General features: G+C 32.8%; 2 protein-coding genes across 2 annotated transcripts; one reads left to right on the top strand and one right to left on the bottom strand.

Moving 5' to 3' along the window:
• Nucleotides 1–8603: 8603 nt before the first annotated feature.
• Nucleotides 8604–11033, top strand: LOC105165327 (auxin-responsive protein IAA14). The gene is made up of 5 exons (XM_011084301.3): nucleotides 8604–8910; nucleotides 8988–9217; nucleotides 9384–9519; nucleotides 9623–9684; nucleotides 10708–11033. Exons 1-5 carry the CDS (start codon nucleotides 8729–8731, stop codon nucleotides 10743–10745), a joined length of 648 nt encoding a protein of 215 aa, XP_011082603.1. The 5' UTR covers nucleotides 8604–8728; the 3' UTR covers nucleotides 10746–11033.
• Nucleotides 11034–11330: 297 nt separating this feature from the next.
• On the bottom strand, nucleotides 11331–15977 carry LOC105165328 (F-box/LRR-repeat protein 17). The gene is made up of 11 exons (XM_011084302.3): nucleotides 15197–15977; nucleotides 14715–14816; nucleotides 13849–13993; nucleotides 13580–13764; nucleotides 13383–13487; nucleotides 13094–13191; nucleotides 12782–13002; nucleotides 12632–12698; nucleotides 12450–12535; nucleotides 11850–11948; nucleotides 11331–11526 (listed from the first exon to the last, which is right to left on the bottom strand). The coding sequence occupies exons 1-11, from the start codon at nucleotides 15808–15810 to the stop codon at nucleotides 11458–11460; spliced, it is 1791 nt and encodes a 596-aa protein (XP_011082604.1). The 5' UTR covers nucleotides 15811–15977; the 3' UTR covers nucleotides 11331–11457.
• Nucleotides 15978–17330: the final 1353 nt, after the last annotated feature.

Raw genomic sequence — 17330 nt, 5'->3', positions numbered from 1 at the left:
ACACCGCATAATTACATTGCCCTTCCCTGAAATTTAATGTAATTGTACGTAAATTTTCGGTAGGTTGAAAAACTATATATGGTCTGTATTATTTATTTCTGTCTAACAAATAAACTATTTCTATTAGTGAAAATCTATCAAATTTATTGTTATTTGCAAACAAGTCGAATAAAAATCTATATTTACTTTTAATTGACTTATTATCGACCTCTTATAGGTCAAATAAATCTTTTTTTATCAGACTATCTTTATATAGTATTTAAATTAAATCTATTTATTAAATAAAAAATAAATATTATAAATACTAAATATAAGTGTAACACACGCACTACTCTACCCCTCATAAATGGTCTGCCTTTGATATTTAAAACCATTGTCAGGGAGTCGGGTTGACCGGGTTCGTGGGTAAAATTAATATGGGTCGAACCGCGGGAAATATGGGTAACAGCCCATGTGGTGCGGGTCCAGTTCTTGCCGGTTGATGACCCCGCCTTACTGCCAACCATGTGGTTTTTAATAATGGGCCCCATCCCAATTTGGACATGCCCAACTCATTTATTGACCTTCACCCTTTGTTCCTCTTCCTCTGCCATATGCTGCAATTATTTACATCCTCATCTCTTGAAATTTTACAAAATAATTATACTATTTCTTCTTTTATAAAAATATTAATTTAATCAAGAAAATTTTATTTAATATAATATAAATTAATCGATCAAAAAAAATAAAAATAATTCAATCAGTGATAAACTTAATTTTTCATTTATTTTTTTAATTAATAATAACAAATTTGGTGAATTTTGATTAATATAGAAAAATCTATTTGGTGGATGGAAGCAAAGTCAATAATTCTAATATAATTTTTCAAACCACAAAAAATTTATGGATAATTACAACAAATCACAATATACAAATTTCATTAACTAATTCAAACATATCTTCACTCACAATAAAACCTATACAAATAAAAACACATAAATTTTCACTGAAAACTGAAAACTCGTGATGAGAATGTAAACAAATTAGGTTTGTCAAGTCATTATTTTTATCAAAATTCAATCAACTATAGAGAAATTATTTATTGTATTGAGCAGTACCTAAGACACATCGTATCAATATTTTTAAAGTATTAATATATTTTAATTGCAAAATCTTTAACTCCCTCTTTGACCTTGACCATAGGTAGTTGGCTTGATGATTGATCTCGGTGAGTTCCACCCGTCTATCTAAAGATGGACCTTTTATATGGGTCATCCGTTCGAGTGGCATCCGTGTAGTCAGTACCACTTGTTTCTGTCTCAGACGACTTTTGCTTAGATAGCTCAGGAGCTTCCTTAAGAAGCCACTGGCGCTTGCTTTTCGTGCGTGGGCAAGTTCCCTTCGGAAGAAGAAGCCAATCCAATCACCAGACAGAGCGAAAGGGGGATGAAAAGCAAAGCAAGGAGAATAGAGTACTCTACCAGTCTGGGGATGCAGAGCTCTATTCTTACTTCTGGTTTCTTTAAGAAACTAACTATTGTGGCACGTCGTTCAAATAATTTTTTATATTTTAAAATATATTATAAATAAGATTAAAAATATACAAACCAATATACTATATTAATAAAATAAAAAAATAAAAATAATATTTATCAATTAATGTAAATTTTGAAAAGTAGAGTAAGTTAGTTATTTCATCATAAAAAGCATTTTTAACCTCACAAAAAATGAATACAGCTATATCATTAATCGTCATTTACGAGTGTAGGAGATTTTTTTTTTATATTAATATAGATAAAATAGGAGAATTATTTACCAAGATATGATTTGACTTAAGTAGTTATTTTAAAAGGGGGAGGTGTTGAATACCGTTTTTGCAGTAAACATAAAAGCGCATTTAACTGAACAAGCAAACTTAAAATAATTGCACTGCAATAAAACAAAATCGCAATTTTGTCGCCATAACTTTATCAACATCGCTTTCGTTATTTATGTTTCTTCCACTTATACATACATTTATTTATGGATAGACATAATACTTAGAAGATCACTTTTTTAGTATTACACGCAAATATTTGCATGATTGGATCAGCATTTAATCCCGATCGAGTCAGATTAAGTCAAAAACTATGGGTTATGTCATTAATTACACACAGTTTTAGTGATTATTTTAATTAAATGAATTATTCATAATTGGTCGTTGAATCTGAAGTCATTGCGGGTCTGTTTGAATCAAGACAAGATCAGCTTAAAATACTTCGAGACGACATATACTATTTGATAGAGGTGGACTAGAACATTGTGTGATTGTATGTCTGCACTAGTAATGGTATTATCAAATCGAAGATATTGCCAGTTATCATTAATTTTTTGAAATACTATAAATAAATGATGTTGGAATTTCGGACACAGTTTTTAAATTCACAGACATATGTTCAATTCTCGAAACAACTATTTTGACGCTACCCAAACAAGTAACTAATCTGAAAACCATTGAATTACACATAATGAAACTAATATGACATTGTTATATTTTAATTTAATAATTTCTAAATAAATTAAACTTAGAATTTTATAAGTTTACGACAAACAGGTCATAAATTAGTTGGAGTTGTACCCCAAAAAGAGGGAGAGAGAAATAAGCCCAACTCATATTTGTGGAGGGACCCTCTGAGCACAGGCAAAAAGGGTCCAGTCCACTACTTCAAATCGATAAGATAGAGCTGTTTGTCCCAACGACATTCCAGTCTGATTAGTAAAATTGAGATCTTACAATTAAAAAATTATAAAATTAAATTTTACGAATGTGGTGTGTTTTTATTTTTATCGATGTTCGTCGTTTATTTTTAATTTAAATATATTTGCTGATTTGAATTATTGATATATTGAACCAATTTCTAAATTTGAATACATTGAGTGGGGTGACGAATAGGGACAAAAGATAAGGAAAAGATATGTCCGTGCCAGTTCACTCCTCATCCATGATGTGGACATCCACGCATATCAAGTTTCTTGAAATCAAATAATCTCATCCAAATTGTGTGGTTGGAGTTGTGATGATTGGGAGGAGAGTGCAATTCGGATTTCGTGGCTGCGGATTATGTATGTTGTTAGGGTTTTTGTAATTGATTTATTGTCTTTAAAAATTAAAATTTAGCAACGTTAAAATTGACATATAAATTAAAGACATTTTCCCTAAAAGAATATATAATATTAGTGACATAAATATTAAATAATTAATAATTTAAAGTTGTCAGAAATATATATATATATATGTGTGTGTATTAAGTGATAGCAAGTTTATTAATAATAAGAATTGTGTATAAAGTTGTTACTACGAGAGTGAAAACTTCTGCTTTCGGATAAGTGATTTTTGTAAAAAATATTGAAAGTCGTAACAGACTGAAAAGTGGGTAGTGTTTGTAAAAAATTAAAAATGAGATAAATACTAAACTGTGTAGTATTTGAGGAAAAAGACCCTTTTAAAATAAGCTTAACTGATTAAAGATCATTTTGTCCACAAGTGTTCAAAATATATTATTGTTACTTGATATCTGCACTTATTTTTTATTAATAATAAATTATTTTTTATCTAAAATAATACATTTTATTTCTATTTGTCTATTTCATATTTATTTTATAAATATTTGTCATTTATATTGTTAAAAGATTTAATAATAATAGAAAAATTGAACATTTTAATTCAATGTATACTGCTCCACATAAGTAATATAATTGTTCATACACAATAAATAAATTTGCATGATTTTAAAAAAAATATATTTTTTTGTTCATAATCACAATAACTTAATTTATATTTTTTTATGATATATGAATAATATCAAATAATATAGCAAATAAAATATTAAATATGTGAAATCATAAATATCACTAGTGCTAAATTATTTACATTATCTGAAAACTCTAATATCATCTGCGATTTTAAAAATAAATTAAAAAATTAAAATTAAAATTAAAATTATCACTAAGAGGGTAAAGTAGTCAAAAGAAGTTGAATTTATTTACGAAAAAATCAAAATAGGGTGCTTCTAACTTTTAATTTAAAGATACTTTTTTAGCAATTTTAGAAGCAGAAGTTGGTAACTATTTTTTATTTCTTTCTAGTGACATTTAATCCTACAAATGGTTCAACAAAATGATATTTTTTAGCTATTTACAATTTACAAAGAATAAGTTGAAGGTTAAAATCCTAAAATCCAGTGTTGAAATTTCTGAATGGGGATTTTTTTATAAAAAAAAATGGAAATGACATATATGATTACATCAATATTGTAATAAAACGAATAATACATCAAATTCAACCAATATATTAATATGACTTTAAAAATAATAAAAAATAAATTACAAGAACTCATATAAAGTAAAATACATATTGATAAAACTTCAATTCATGACTTTGTGCTGAGAATATATGAATAGCAGAGAGGTCTTGAAGTGTGATTTAACTGTCCTTAAAGTGAAATTTGCTCCCTCTATATGGTTGCTATCGGGCTAAGCAAATCCACTTTTATGATACGATAAAACTAATCAAGGCTTGTTGAACAACAATTCCGGAGCCTCGTTTCAAAAACAACTAGAAAAAATAAAATATGAAGTGAAAGAACTTGTGAATATAAAGTGTATTATTCCGACACTTGATTTCATTTATATATAGATATTTAAATGCATTTTCAGAAAATATGCATCCGTTCAATTTGCATCTCTTCAATCCCAAAATTGCAATATTTCAAAAACATGCATTTTTCGATTAGATATTTTTGGAAATCAACTATTTAACGTTGCAGCTTAAAATTTTTATATTTTAATTAGAAAAGTCAACTTTTTTCAGCAAAATACTTTTTAGTATTTGCAATTTTTTATAAGAGAATAAAATAATTATAAAGCACAATTTTTAAAAAATAAAATTATAAGAGGATAAACGTGCACGTATCATGTACGACGTGTCTAAATGACAAGTGAATTTATATATATATATATATTAAATAATATATATAAAATTCCCTTCTTTTCTTAATTATTCTCTCCCTCTTTTATTTTAAACTTTGAATTAAATAACTAATGATTAGGTATTTAAAATTTAATTAATCCTTTAATGTAGGTCACAAAATTTATAGGTAGAAATTATCCAACACATGGAACTTATTCATGTGAAATTGAATAGCGAAAAGGATGTATGGGGATTGGGTGACGTGGTAGGTTGAAGGAACCAGAAAGCATAGGCATTAAAAGTGCACACGTGTGAGGTATTAAATGCTGAGAGTGAAATGTGGGCCTGACACACGTGGGAATTTAGGTTTTGGACTTGGACTTTTGGGTTCAACTTTGGCCCATTATTCACCCAATAAATGAATGGACCCTACTTTTCTATCCCAATTCTCTCCTTCTCTTAAACACACACACGCACGGACACGTGTGTGTGCGTGGGTTGTTCAACATTGTTTTTGCTGGAGTGGGAGGGTGTTGATGAAAGAGGTTGGGCCTCTATTATGGCCCATTTTCTACTCCCATTTCACTTTTCCGCTCCGTCTTTCCAATTTGAATTCATAAATTACTTTCCGCGCCAATTACACTTTTAATTTTATAGGATCTAAAATTCAATATATTAGTCTTTTGCTTTATTTTTTTAAAATAATTTTGAAATTTAAAATTAATATTTATTTATGTAATTTTTAAAATAGTTTCAAAATAGAAAAAAAAAAGTTCCCGCAAAGCATAGAACACATTTGTTCTTCTTCTGTTTTCTGATTCTTATTCTTGGGTCGTGCTGTCTATGATTTTTCTTTTATTTTTTTAATTCTTGTTCTTGGCGAGTTTTAGCATGCGGTTGAAGCAGGGACCATTTTCATAAAGTAGAGAACTAAACGTATCCAATTTTTTAATTTGAAACCATTTTGAAAAATTTCATAAAACATAGAAATAAAAAGATTGAACTCTCTATCTTATAGGACTAAAAGTGTAATTTTACTTACTGATATTACAAATTATTCAGCTTTTACACTGTATTAATAATTAAAATTAAGACCTCATGAACAAATTTAAAGTCATGATAGGATCAACTTTCACCAAATATATGATTATTTGTTTCACATTACATAAATTTACGGTAATATATTTCATACTTCTTAATTACATTGACGTACTGATCGAACTAGCATGTTGCTCAATTATTAAAAACTCACAAATCTCAATCTTCTACTATAAAACTCGATATGTAGATGGATTTCAAAACAATGCAGCAAAGAGAGAGTCAACCTTGATACAAAATTTGCTATTACATTACTGTTTGACCCTCACGGAATTCTCAAAAATAATTATTGCTCACTATACTTTTTTATTCAAATATTTTAATTCTCTGACAATTTTGACCAAAATTATGTAGAAACAATATTTAAAACCACCGTCCAATAAAATGATGATAATTAATGAAAACACCAATCATTTTATGTGATGGATTAATGATTGGTCTATCATAATATTCCCCCTCCCCTTCACATATAAGACATAAAAATACTAATTTTTTGCTACTCTTGCCAAGATTATTATTTTTATTTATTTTTTAAATCAAAGATTGATTGGTAAAGTGATTTACATATGATTATTGGAGTACCTTTTTTTTAAAAAAAAAAATTAATTCAAGTAGTAATTTCTATTCAGAAAGAGAGTCTACAACTGTTCGATTTAAACTGAGCCCCATAACTCTGAAGTCGTGGATTTGAACTCCATCGATATGCTGGATATTTTTATTTTAGTAATAGGTGTAGTTCTACTTGGACAGTAGATGTTGATTAGATATAATTATCTGATATTAATGAATTGTATATAATTATTAATTTTGTTGGTATTTATCATAAATTTAAACTGTGTCTATTATCTAAAGAATACATCAGTCTTTATAGTTTTCTGAAAAATACAAAATGAACTGAAATAAACTAAGAATAGATGTGGGTGATAATAGCTTACATTTTAATGCTCAAAATATTAAATAAAACACATTGTGTTTTTCCACAATATATATTTAAGTACTAGATTTGAGGTCATAGGTTTGAATACTACCGGACGTGTGGACATTTATCTGATTTTTATGTAAATTTATCGTGATTTATTATTTCATAATTTTTAATTCTATTAATAGATTCATTGAATCAATGTATTATTCAATTATTAATGTAATAATATAATTACCGTTTCTATCTGAAAAAAAATATATACTAGAGAGGAAGTTGAAGAGTAGTGGGGTTCTGAAAATGGTAGTAAATGAGAATTTAATTGAAATACATGAACTGAATGGTAATAAATAAAGAATTGGGGGTTGTAAGTGGGATTCCCTGCAGCGGCGCACATGGAAGAGGGTTTGACTCTAAGGTGACATACCCCAAACAAATTCACATGCCCACTATAAATATCCTGAATCTTATCACATGCTTTTTCCCCCTTACATTTTAGGTCCCATTTCCCTAATAAAATTGTAATTTCGATCCTAGAATATATAATATTTTGCAATATTAGTCTTATATTTTTAAAATAATCAATATTAATCTCATATTTTAAGAAAATATTACAAAATTAGTCTCATCGTTGCAATCTTACTCTCATACTTTAGAAAAACGTTGCAAAATTAATCTCAAATAGGACTAATGTTGCAGCATTTTTCAAAAGTGTGGAACTAATTTGGCATTTTTTAAAAGTATGAGATTAATATTACAAATCACCCTATACTTTGGGATCAAAATTATAATTTTTTTAATTTTCCTTTTCTCATTCTTTAAATATACTGAGTTTGGGGTATACATTAGTATATATTTTTCATAATAAATATAGTTATATTTATTATATGATTCATTTAATTCGATTAAATTTAATCTAAAAAAATACTCTTTTTACCCCAGAAAGTTTTCATTACAAATTTATGTATCAATATAAATATATATATATATACGAATATGTATATTTAAATTTGAATTTTTTACACAAATTATTTGTGTGCAATTCTAAGGTTAATTCCTCATAATTTATGGAGTTTTAGATGTTGTGAGTGATTAAAAATTCAAAATGACACTATTGAAAAAAAAACGTGCACTTAATTCCATCAAATTGTGGAATTTCATAGAGTAAATATTTTTATTTATTAGGATAAACTAAGATACGAATATTTAAAAAAAACAAAGAGAACGTTGAAAAGGACGAAAACACGAAGCCCCGTTCGTTGGATTTTTAATCGAGGATCTTATAATGAAGAGGTTATAAGCTCAAATCGTACAGATATATGTATTTAATTTATTTTTAATAATAATATATTATTTATTTTGAATTAATAAATCTTAAAAATATCTATATATCATACGGAAAATTATAATAATATATTAATTAATATAGTGTTAAAATATTTATTAAAAAAAAAGAAAAGGAGAGACGCCAAATTCCGGCAATGAATGATGGGAAAGTAGGCAAAGTATGACGCTATTATTTATCACCATGTCAATGCCTACTCCCATCAAGTTTGAATATCCCACATCCACCTCCCTCATTGTTCCACGCGTCACCATCTCCATTGATGACGTACCCCACCCCAATTACTATATTAACACTCGATTCTTGCCCATACACACTCTTCTGAGTTCTCTCTTCTCTCACACCCAATTCTCATTTTTCTACCATCTTCTCTCACTACTACTAACTCATCACTCAAACCCCATCGAACACCAAAACTATTTCAGAAGAGAAAGCAATTATGGCGGACAGCAGCTACGAGGAGACTGAGCTCAGGCTGGGGATGCCAGGCGGACTCCACAAAATCGCCGGTGCTGGTAACTCTTACGGCGCCAAACGAGGGTTTGAAGAAACTCTGGATTTCAAGCTTAATTTTGCTTCCAACGGAGAAAACATTAATGATTCTGTCAAGCCTCCTGCCAAGTAATTATGTTCGCCATTACTCTCTCTCTCTCTCTCTATATATATATATATCAATTCCTAATTCACTAAAAATGCAGGGCACAGGTGGTCGGGTGGCCGCCGGTTCGGTCATTCCGGAAAAATATCATGGCGGTGAAGAAAAGCGGAGATTCGGAGGACAATGAGAAGGGGAGTGGAGGTGGCGGCGCCTTTGTGAAGGTGAGCATGGACGGTGCGCCGTATCTCCGGAAAATTGATTTGAAGATGTATAAGACGTACCAGGAACTGTCGGATGCCTTGGGGAAAATGTTCAGTTCCTTTACAATGGGTTAGTATAATAATAATACATCCTCATATCTTTTGTTGGATAATTACTCAGTGCAATATTCGATCATTCGATCATACTTCAAATTAAACGTGAAATGTTTTTGAACTGGAGATCACATTAAACTATGTATAGATGTAATTTTGACATGGAATATTCCTGATTGAAGGTAAATGTGATACGCAAGGCATGATGGATTTCATGAACGAGAGCAAGCTGATGGATCTGTTGAATAGTTCTGAGTATGTTCCAACTTATGAAGATAAGGATGGGGACTGGATGCTGGTCGGCGATGTTCCCTGGCAGTAAGTAAATTTGAAGAAAGTAATAATGTAACAACTTGATTTCATCTCATAATGTGTCAAGAACGTGCTTAACTTTGTTAATTCTGATATCTGTTAACTACAGGATGTTTGTTGAATCATGCAAGCGCCTACGCGTAATGAAAGGAACAGAGGCGAAGGGACTCGGTTAGTATCTCGACCCCTGTTTGAATATCAGTGCTTTCAAATTATTTCATCACTTAGTTAAGTGGCACATCTATGCTGCAAACTTATATTTGTGTTGATTATCAAGATTAGTCACAAGATCAGACTTGTGATTGATTGATTGTTTATTTCAGACCACAAAATAAATCACATAAGCACTTGAAATGTTTAGATAAAGCAGAAGAATAGAACTCGTGATATTTTGCAACTAATATATTTAAAATCGGAAAAAATGCAAGTAAATTCCTTTTAATATTGAAAATGAGCAAATTACTCCTACGAAAAAAAAGTAGCAATTTACCTCCTTCTAGGGGGATAGTTTGTTTATTTGCAATAATTACATTAAACCCAATTAAAATTAAATAAATTTTATTAAAAATTCTTGTTAAGAAAATCAATTTACAAATTTTACAAATTCTAATGTCAATTTCAAATAAAATTGTCAAGCATTTACAATATTTTCTAAAGTTTCAAACATCTTATAAAATATTTTAAAGAAAATTTGTAAACTCATCCAAGTATCTGCTAAATGGAAACTGCTTGACTTCTTATAAGAAGCTCCTAAAATGCTTATATGTGTTTTGTATGGCAACTTGTAAAAGACCCACCCACTTTGGTCCCCCCTCACCGTAGGTAATAGTGTTTTTTATGGCAACTTGTGAAAAACCCACCCACTTAACTGGTAGGAGAAATCGGGCTTTGGTCCCTCCTCATAGTAGGTAAAAGTGCTGGGGTGTTGGAGCAAAGATATGCAAAATGATTGGCTGGCGCCACCAGACAGACTTGATGCGGGCTATACTGTAAAAGTGAAAAATGCAATAGGAATCAAGAGTAACAACTTTAATGGTTAGACCCAACACACGAGTAGAACTAGTTGTTAGCGGTGATTATATTATACCCCATATATAGGCGATAAAGCTGTTTTTTTCACATGTACTACGAGTACCAGCACACAGTTGTACCAGTTTCACTAAATGACAGAAACTTGTTGATCTTGTGTTTCAGCACCTAGAGCCATGGAGAAATGCAAGAGCAGAAGCTAGATGTGTGGAGAAAATATAACCACAACCTGCCCTTCTGATCTTTGCCGGCGTCGTCCTAGGAAGAAAAGAACATACAATGATAGATCGAGCAAGGATATTGGATTCTGTCTATACTAGTTTCTTAAAAAATATTATATAGTTGTTTTGTTGTAATATCAAATTTAATGATAAGAATTTCAAGAATTCAATCTTAAATTGTCATAGTCAAATACTTATTGTAGAATATGACAGAATGTGTATGTGTGTGCTCGTTTCCATTATTTGACTGGTAAAATTCTTTTTCCCTTACACGGCATTCTGATAAAAATATTCTTTACTTGCTTTCTTTATTCCTTGTACGGGTGATATATTAGATAAGAAAAAAGAAAACTGAAAGTTGTCTATTGTATAGATGCAGTTGGATGTTCATGTGCATGTTTGTTTACCCTAACTTCCTCTGGATCGCTGCGGCTAATTAATTTGCATGGAGTTATTAAGTTGCTAATAATGGATGGGACAATGACAGTTAGCTAAGAGCCTCAACGGACAGACAACCCATCTGCCAACCCCACCCCCACCCCCACCCCCACCCAGGAAAACAGAGACTTTGCTGATTATCGAGGATACTCATTAATTGAATGAGTTCAGTAATGTACAAGGCGAATGTTTACTGTACAAGTCAAGGCATATTAACACAAAATGCAAAATGCCGCCTCCATTGCACAACCACCATTTATGAGGTTACTATCACTGCACATTGGCGTTTCGCAGCCCTTCTCGATTTCTTGTAATCATCAGATGGCTGCAAAAGCCGAGAGCAAAAGTGAGCAATTTGAAAGTTGGCAAGCTTCTTTGGAAACTATAAACTTGACAAGCACATTCATGTGAACAACTTCACAACACGTAAAGGAGGCGATGAGTCGCTCAGTTGTGCTCTAAATTTCAACTGACATCTCTAATCGGGATGCATGAAATGCTTAATTGATGCAATTCAAGTGTAAATAATGTGAATGGATAAAGTAATGTTTTTTCAAGAAGGGAACAAATTTTCTTAAACATAAGCATCAGGTTTCTACTTTGCACTGTCATTCCCGGATTGGATAATAAACACAATATTAGTTTTACCTCAAGGTTGTAAGAATATGGAACCCCAACTCTTTTGGAGCCATCTGGCAGTCGTTTGGAAGGAAAATGAGTTTCTACAGCCAAACAATCATGGCAGACCTGCACAATTCATAGAAGTCGCGGATAATGTTAGCAAATGAAAATTAATCTGGGAACCCCACTGTAAAATCAGAATGCTAGGTGGCATTTCTGTCTTTCTTTGAACATCTAACAAGACGTAGATCAAAATATCGAGATTTTTAATGGGGCTGGTCATTTTGCATGGTTTAGGAACTTCAATCATCCTAAAAGTAGGATGCCTTTTATAATCATTTTCTTAATTAGGACATTGCTAAAATTTCAATAAAATATCTAATAAGTAGCAGCCGAAGTAAGTATTTCAACACTTGAGTTACAGGAAACTATTTCAACCCCCCACCCCCCAACCCCCCGAAAGAAGAAAAAAGAAAAGTAAGTCTGTTACCACACATGTATCTCAAAATCTTTGTAATGAAAAAGTGACCAATAATAAGCAACAGCCGTATTGCACCGAAATATATGGCAAACAATAAATTTTCTTTCTGAATCACAATGGCGAATATTATTTAGCTTAGCTGCCACCTGAGTCTCAAGGGTGTTGATCAGCATGTCTTGGCAATCTGATGCATGCACGCTTTCTAAATCAGGGCACTGAAGTAGCAGTCTCTCTGGTGTGAAGCAGCAAAATTTGTAAGGCTTAGACCAAAGAATACGATGGAACTCTTGAAGAAATACTATGTCCTAACATATATGAACGAAAGTACCTGGATGTAAATTTCTGCAAGAGTTGAGATTCAAATCATTAAGTCGAGGGCAGTTCAAGTACAATGCCTGCATTAGGGTTCTCATATTTAGACAATGACAAAATTTATCCCACCTAAGAAATAACAAAATCAGAAACAACAGAATCTTACATCCAATCCAGAACAACCCCATAAACTTAGTTTCTTCAAACGGCTATGTTTGATAATCAGCTTCTGGTATATGTGGTGCAACTTGCTGTTGGGTGTTTTCTGTAGATCATTATCACTTTCCTCTTCATCAGCAGATTTTTCAGGATTGGAATCACAAATTGTCATTCCACAGTCCATAAGTTCAAGATGAGGCAGTTGGGCAGCAGCAAATTGGATTCCACCTATAAATAAGAAGTGCATAAATGAAGTTTAATGGAAGATGATAGTATTTTATGGACTGGAATTATCTTGGGTACGGAATATGAAGATTACTGGAAGTGATGTAGGGACAAAGAGCAAGTAGAAGTTTTGATAATGTCTCAGGAAAGACATTGCAGATCATTCCAATGCCACTGTCGCTGATGCTAGACCTAAAATATAGCAACAGAACAAAGAAAACATTCATATATTATTAACTGAACCAAGGTTTATATAAATGCAAATATATATTTCATTTCTAAATCATAAAGAACTTTTAAACAGAAAGGGAATAACTATTCCCCCATGTTTCATGCCCAAACGCCCCAAAACAAAAGTGCCAGAACTAAGGCCTGAGACATACCCACTTAGATCAAGCAACTCCAGCTTCGGAAAGCTTGATGCAATAGCTGCAACTGATGCATCAGTTATCTCTAATCCAAGAACAAGAGAAAGCATCCTCAATTCCCTAAATGAGGCAACAGAGATATATACTCTCATCAAACTAAAATGGAAGCATTCATGGAACACAAATTCATGCCACATGAAAAGAATAGCAACCTCAAATTAGCAGCTGTGAGAGCCAGAACTGCAGCATGTGAAAGCAGAACTGAAGCAATGTGAATGTTTTGAAGCTTGGGGGAGCTTCTTCCAAGAGCATCCACAACAGCGGTAATATCAGTGCTGTCATTTTCTTGCTGGGAAAAATCCAAAGAGATCTCCTTCAACTTGGGGCAGTCAAAAACCTGTGCAAGATAATGTTAGAGAAGAATGATTCCAAATCAAACACATGGTGGTCACAAACAACTGTGAATCCTTAGTACAGTTACCATCTTAGAGAGGGAGTGAAGGCCTGAAAGCCAAAGAGTAGTCAGACTAGAGGAAGAAAAAATAAAACCCCCAAGGTTGCAGCACCCTTCCATCTTGAGACTTGTTAGGAACCTTTTGTCAGCGACAAAGCGACTCAACTCATCCCTGGATAATTTCATAAGCTGGAACATTATTTACGTACAGAACATAATATCCAAGCCAAGGCAATATATTAAATTATCTTGAGAGCATTTACGACATACATATATATATATATATATATATATATCAAAAGATAGAGGAACACGACTCCAGGACAAAACTGAAACCTTTTAATAATTTCTGGAGCCGGTCAATATCCAAGCAAGAACAAAAGTAGTTAGCATCTGAACTCTAAACAAGATTGTAAGCTCCATTAGCTCATGGAAATTAAATCTGAAAAATTATAAGAACATAAAGAATATATCGTTGCATAAATAGTGAGCATTAACTATGTAGATAGCAATATAGAACCTCTAAAACCAAGTATATTCCTTAATAAACCTTCATTATTCTACCAAAAGGTATTAACAACCATCGGGTATAACCTTCAGATACTGAACTCTGTCTACGTTAATTGAGAGCAAGTACAGAGGTACTTGCTCAACCAGACAGCAAATTTAGATTATCAAATTCTCAGTCCACCTAACAACTATTCTTCGTCCATTTTATCTATCAACCAATCACATATCTGCCGATAAATGTTGAAAATCCCAAGCCTAGTGCAAGAACAAGTATAAACACTATCACTTACTTTCACCAAGATTAAAAGTTCGTAACATGTTTTTAAGTTCCACGACTATCAAAGAACAGCTGAGACAAGCATACACCCAAAGTAAAGTAGTACCCTGAGATCCAATTCACAGCAGCGTCAGACGTAAAAATTTCCAGAGACTGCAAATTAGGACACGAAAAGGCAATGCAGGCAAGCATCGTTGCATCAAAATCCCTACAAACCAAAAGCAAAAACATATACAATCAGATCAGCAAACAAGTTTCATTTAATCGAGGTTCTCACTGATCATTGTTAATAACTAGATTTTTCAGAGCTTTATCACAAATTTCAACTAAACTTCACCCGCAAAAATCGAAATAGATCCAATTTCAGTTAAATTTCTATGATTCCCGTTGAGACCTGTCCACTTTTGGCAGAATTCTGTAACTGCCATATCCTATCGCATCAATTATCTTTATTATAGATCTTTTATATTCTTTTAAATCATTTAAAACCCTTAAACAGAACCGTGATTTATCATTCTTGTTCTTTATGTTTCACTGGATCCTTTCCATGAGACTCTAGATCTGATTACCAGCCGCCGAAACCCTAACCTTTCCATTCTAAGAGAGAGTTTTACAAGTCCCGGGCATTTCTGCAACACGGATCCAACAAATCCAATCTGCGCGTTTGCGGGCACCCGAAGTCGAAGCTCCTCAGCTGCCCGCCAAAGCCTCCTCGTAGTCTCCCTCCACCCCCTACACACCCTCGCGGCCGATAGCAACCCCGCGGGCGGCAACCTTCTTAAAACTTCCCACAAACAAAATGCCGGCAACTTCCCCGTCTCCAAATCCAGCTCCGGATGGATCCACTCATCCTCCATCTCCTCCTCATCTACGCCAACATCGTCGAAAGACAGAGCTCTCCGGCGCCTCGCTACAGGCACAGGAAAAACCACCGACTGAGGTGACGCGTCTGTCAGGTTCCCCGATGCCGCCTCATATGCAGAGTTGAGGGTAGCTATGGCAGAGTCACCCACACCGCCGGCGCCATCAGCGGCGGAAACAGGAGTGGAGATACCATCGTCGCTCTGGTTGAAAGGGCATTTATGACCCTTCTTGGGCAATCCACAGCGACCACAGCTATAGTTCCCCCGCTTCTTGCCGCGCTTAATAAGGAAAGCAGCGTCGGGGACGGGAGTGGCTGGGTGGGGCTGGTGACCATGCATCTTGGTGTAGGTAATCTAGTACTACCGCAAAGCACGGAGAGCATACTCACGGTGAAAGGAAGTGGAACATCGGGGAGGGGTCGAGTGGGGAGAAGAAATAGAGGGGGGAGGGGGGCGCCATGGCGGAAATGGCGGGGGCGGGAGAGAGACACAAAATTGGCGCCTCTGTTTTCAAAATGAGGAGCGTTTTGTGCAAAGGGCCGCCGCCCGCCTAAATAGTTTTGATGTCTTTTCTATTTTCGAATAATTTTTTTTTAATATTAATTATAAAATGGTATACATAAACGTCGAACGTTATTTTTTAATATTAATTATTTTATAATCAATTAGGTAACATCGAAGGTCTTAAGTTCGTAATTCATTTTGTTTTTTTTTTAATTTAATATTCAATTAAAAATCTGTTCTTTCAACTTTATGTAGATTTTTACGTGGAAATAAAATTGTGTTAGATTAGTTTATGAGATTGAATTGGGTGTTATTTTCTATTTTTATTTTTTTGGAAGGAAATCAATTGTGTTATTTTGTATCACTAATATTTTCAGATTATTTTCTATATTTAAATTATATTTTTTATTGTTTTAGAATTATTAGTAATGTCATATTAATATACTTGAAATGTGTATATATATATTATTTGATTCTCCCTTTTCAATACTTATATATCTTTTAATTCGAAATTTCATATTTAATCCAATAAAATTAAAAAAAATTGCATTTATGATCCCATTAAATATGGGTTATTATACATTTGATCCCCGCTTTAGGAGGCCCACAATTTTATTTAACAAAATTCAAAAACTTGATATATATAATCCCCACCTTACCGGACGTTAAAAATAAACAGAATTTGTTCAAGTAAGTTGACAGGTTGGTTAGTTAACTATTTAGACTTTAGAGAGTAAAAATTATACTTTTAGTCCCATAAAACAAGGGATATGCATGTTCAATAAAATCGTCGAGCCGCTCCAACTTATCAACCAAATCCAAACTAGACCACAGTTAACGGGCTAAGGATGGGTTGAGTTGGTATTGGGTTAGTAAAAACAAGACCACATTCAATCAAGGAGAAGAAAAAAACAATAATAATCTACTAAAATTTTTTATATGTTTATACAAAAGTTTTGAAAATACATGAACTGATATTCAATATATTAAAAATAATTATGATATTTTTTATTGGTATTATATATTATATATAAAATATATCAATTAGTTTTGATGTGTATAAAAATAGGTTGGTCCAAAGAGGCTCAACTTGCTTCAAAAGAAGAAAGAAACAAGAGGCCCAAGAGGATCTGGTATGCGTCCTTGGCGGGTGACCCCCAAAAAATAGACAGGCGGGTGGAATTGGCATGTGCTCCCTAGAAAGCAGACAAGCTAGTGGCCTCGGCAGGTGCCAAAAAACAAATTGGCACAGAAAGGAGGTTGAAAATATCCCCCTCTAATTTGGCCTATGAAAAGATTTAAAGCCCAGTACACTAGGGCCGAGTTCGGCTCAAGAAGGATGCCAGATACGAGAC

This window comes from Sesamum indicum, linkage group LG6, assembly GCF_026168435.1.
Source record: "Sesamum indicum cultivar Baizhima isolate 11 linkage group LG6, ASM2616843v1, whole genome shotgun sequence".
NCBI lineage: Eukaryota > Viridiplantae > Streptophyta > Magnoliopsida > Lamiales > Pedaliaceae > Sesamum > Sesamum indicum.
The sequence above is the reverse complement of the archived record's forward strand: the minus strand, read 5'-3'. Positions and strand labels throughout refer to the sequence as shown.

Bases quoted from the DNA above. Each gene is read 5' to 3' on its own strand.
- LOC105165327 (XM_011084301.3), top strand. From the start codon at position 8,729: ATGGCGGACAGCAGCTACGAGGAGACTGAGCTCAGGCTGGGGATGCCA. The intron at 8,911-8,987 runs GTAATTATGTTC...CTAAAAATGCAG, and splicing joins TCTGTCAAGCCTCCTGCCAA to GGCACAGGTGGTCGGGTGGC. The intron at 9,218-9,383 runs GTTAGTATAATA...TCCTGATTGAAG, and splicing joins GTTCAGTTCCTTTACAATGG to GTAAATGTGATACGCAAGGC.
- LOC105165328 (XM_011084302.3), bottom strand. From the start codon at position 15,810: ATGCATGGTCACCAGCCCCACCCAGCCACTCCCGTCCCCGACGCTGCT. The intron at 13,488-13,579 runs GTTGCTATTCTT...TGCCTCATTTAG, and splicing joins CTCACAGCTGCTAATTTGAG to GGAATTGAGGATGCTTTCTC. The intron at 13,003-13,093 runs GTAATCTTCATA...TCTTATTTATAG, and splicing joins TTGTCCCTACATCACTTCCA to GTGGAATCCAATTTGCTGCT.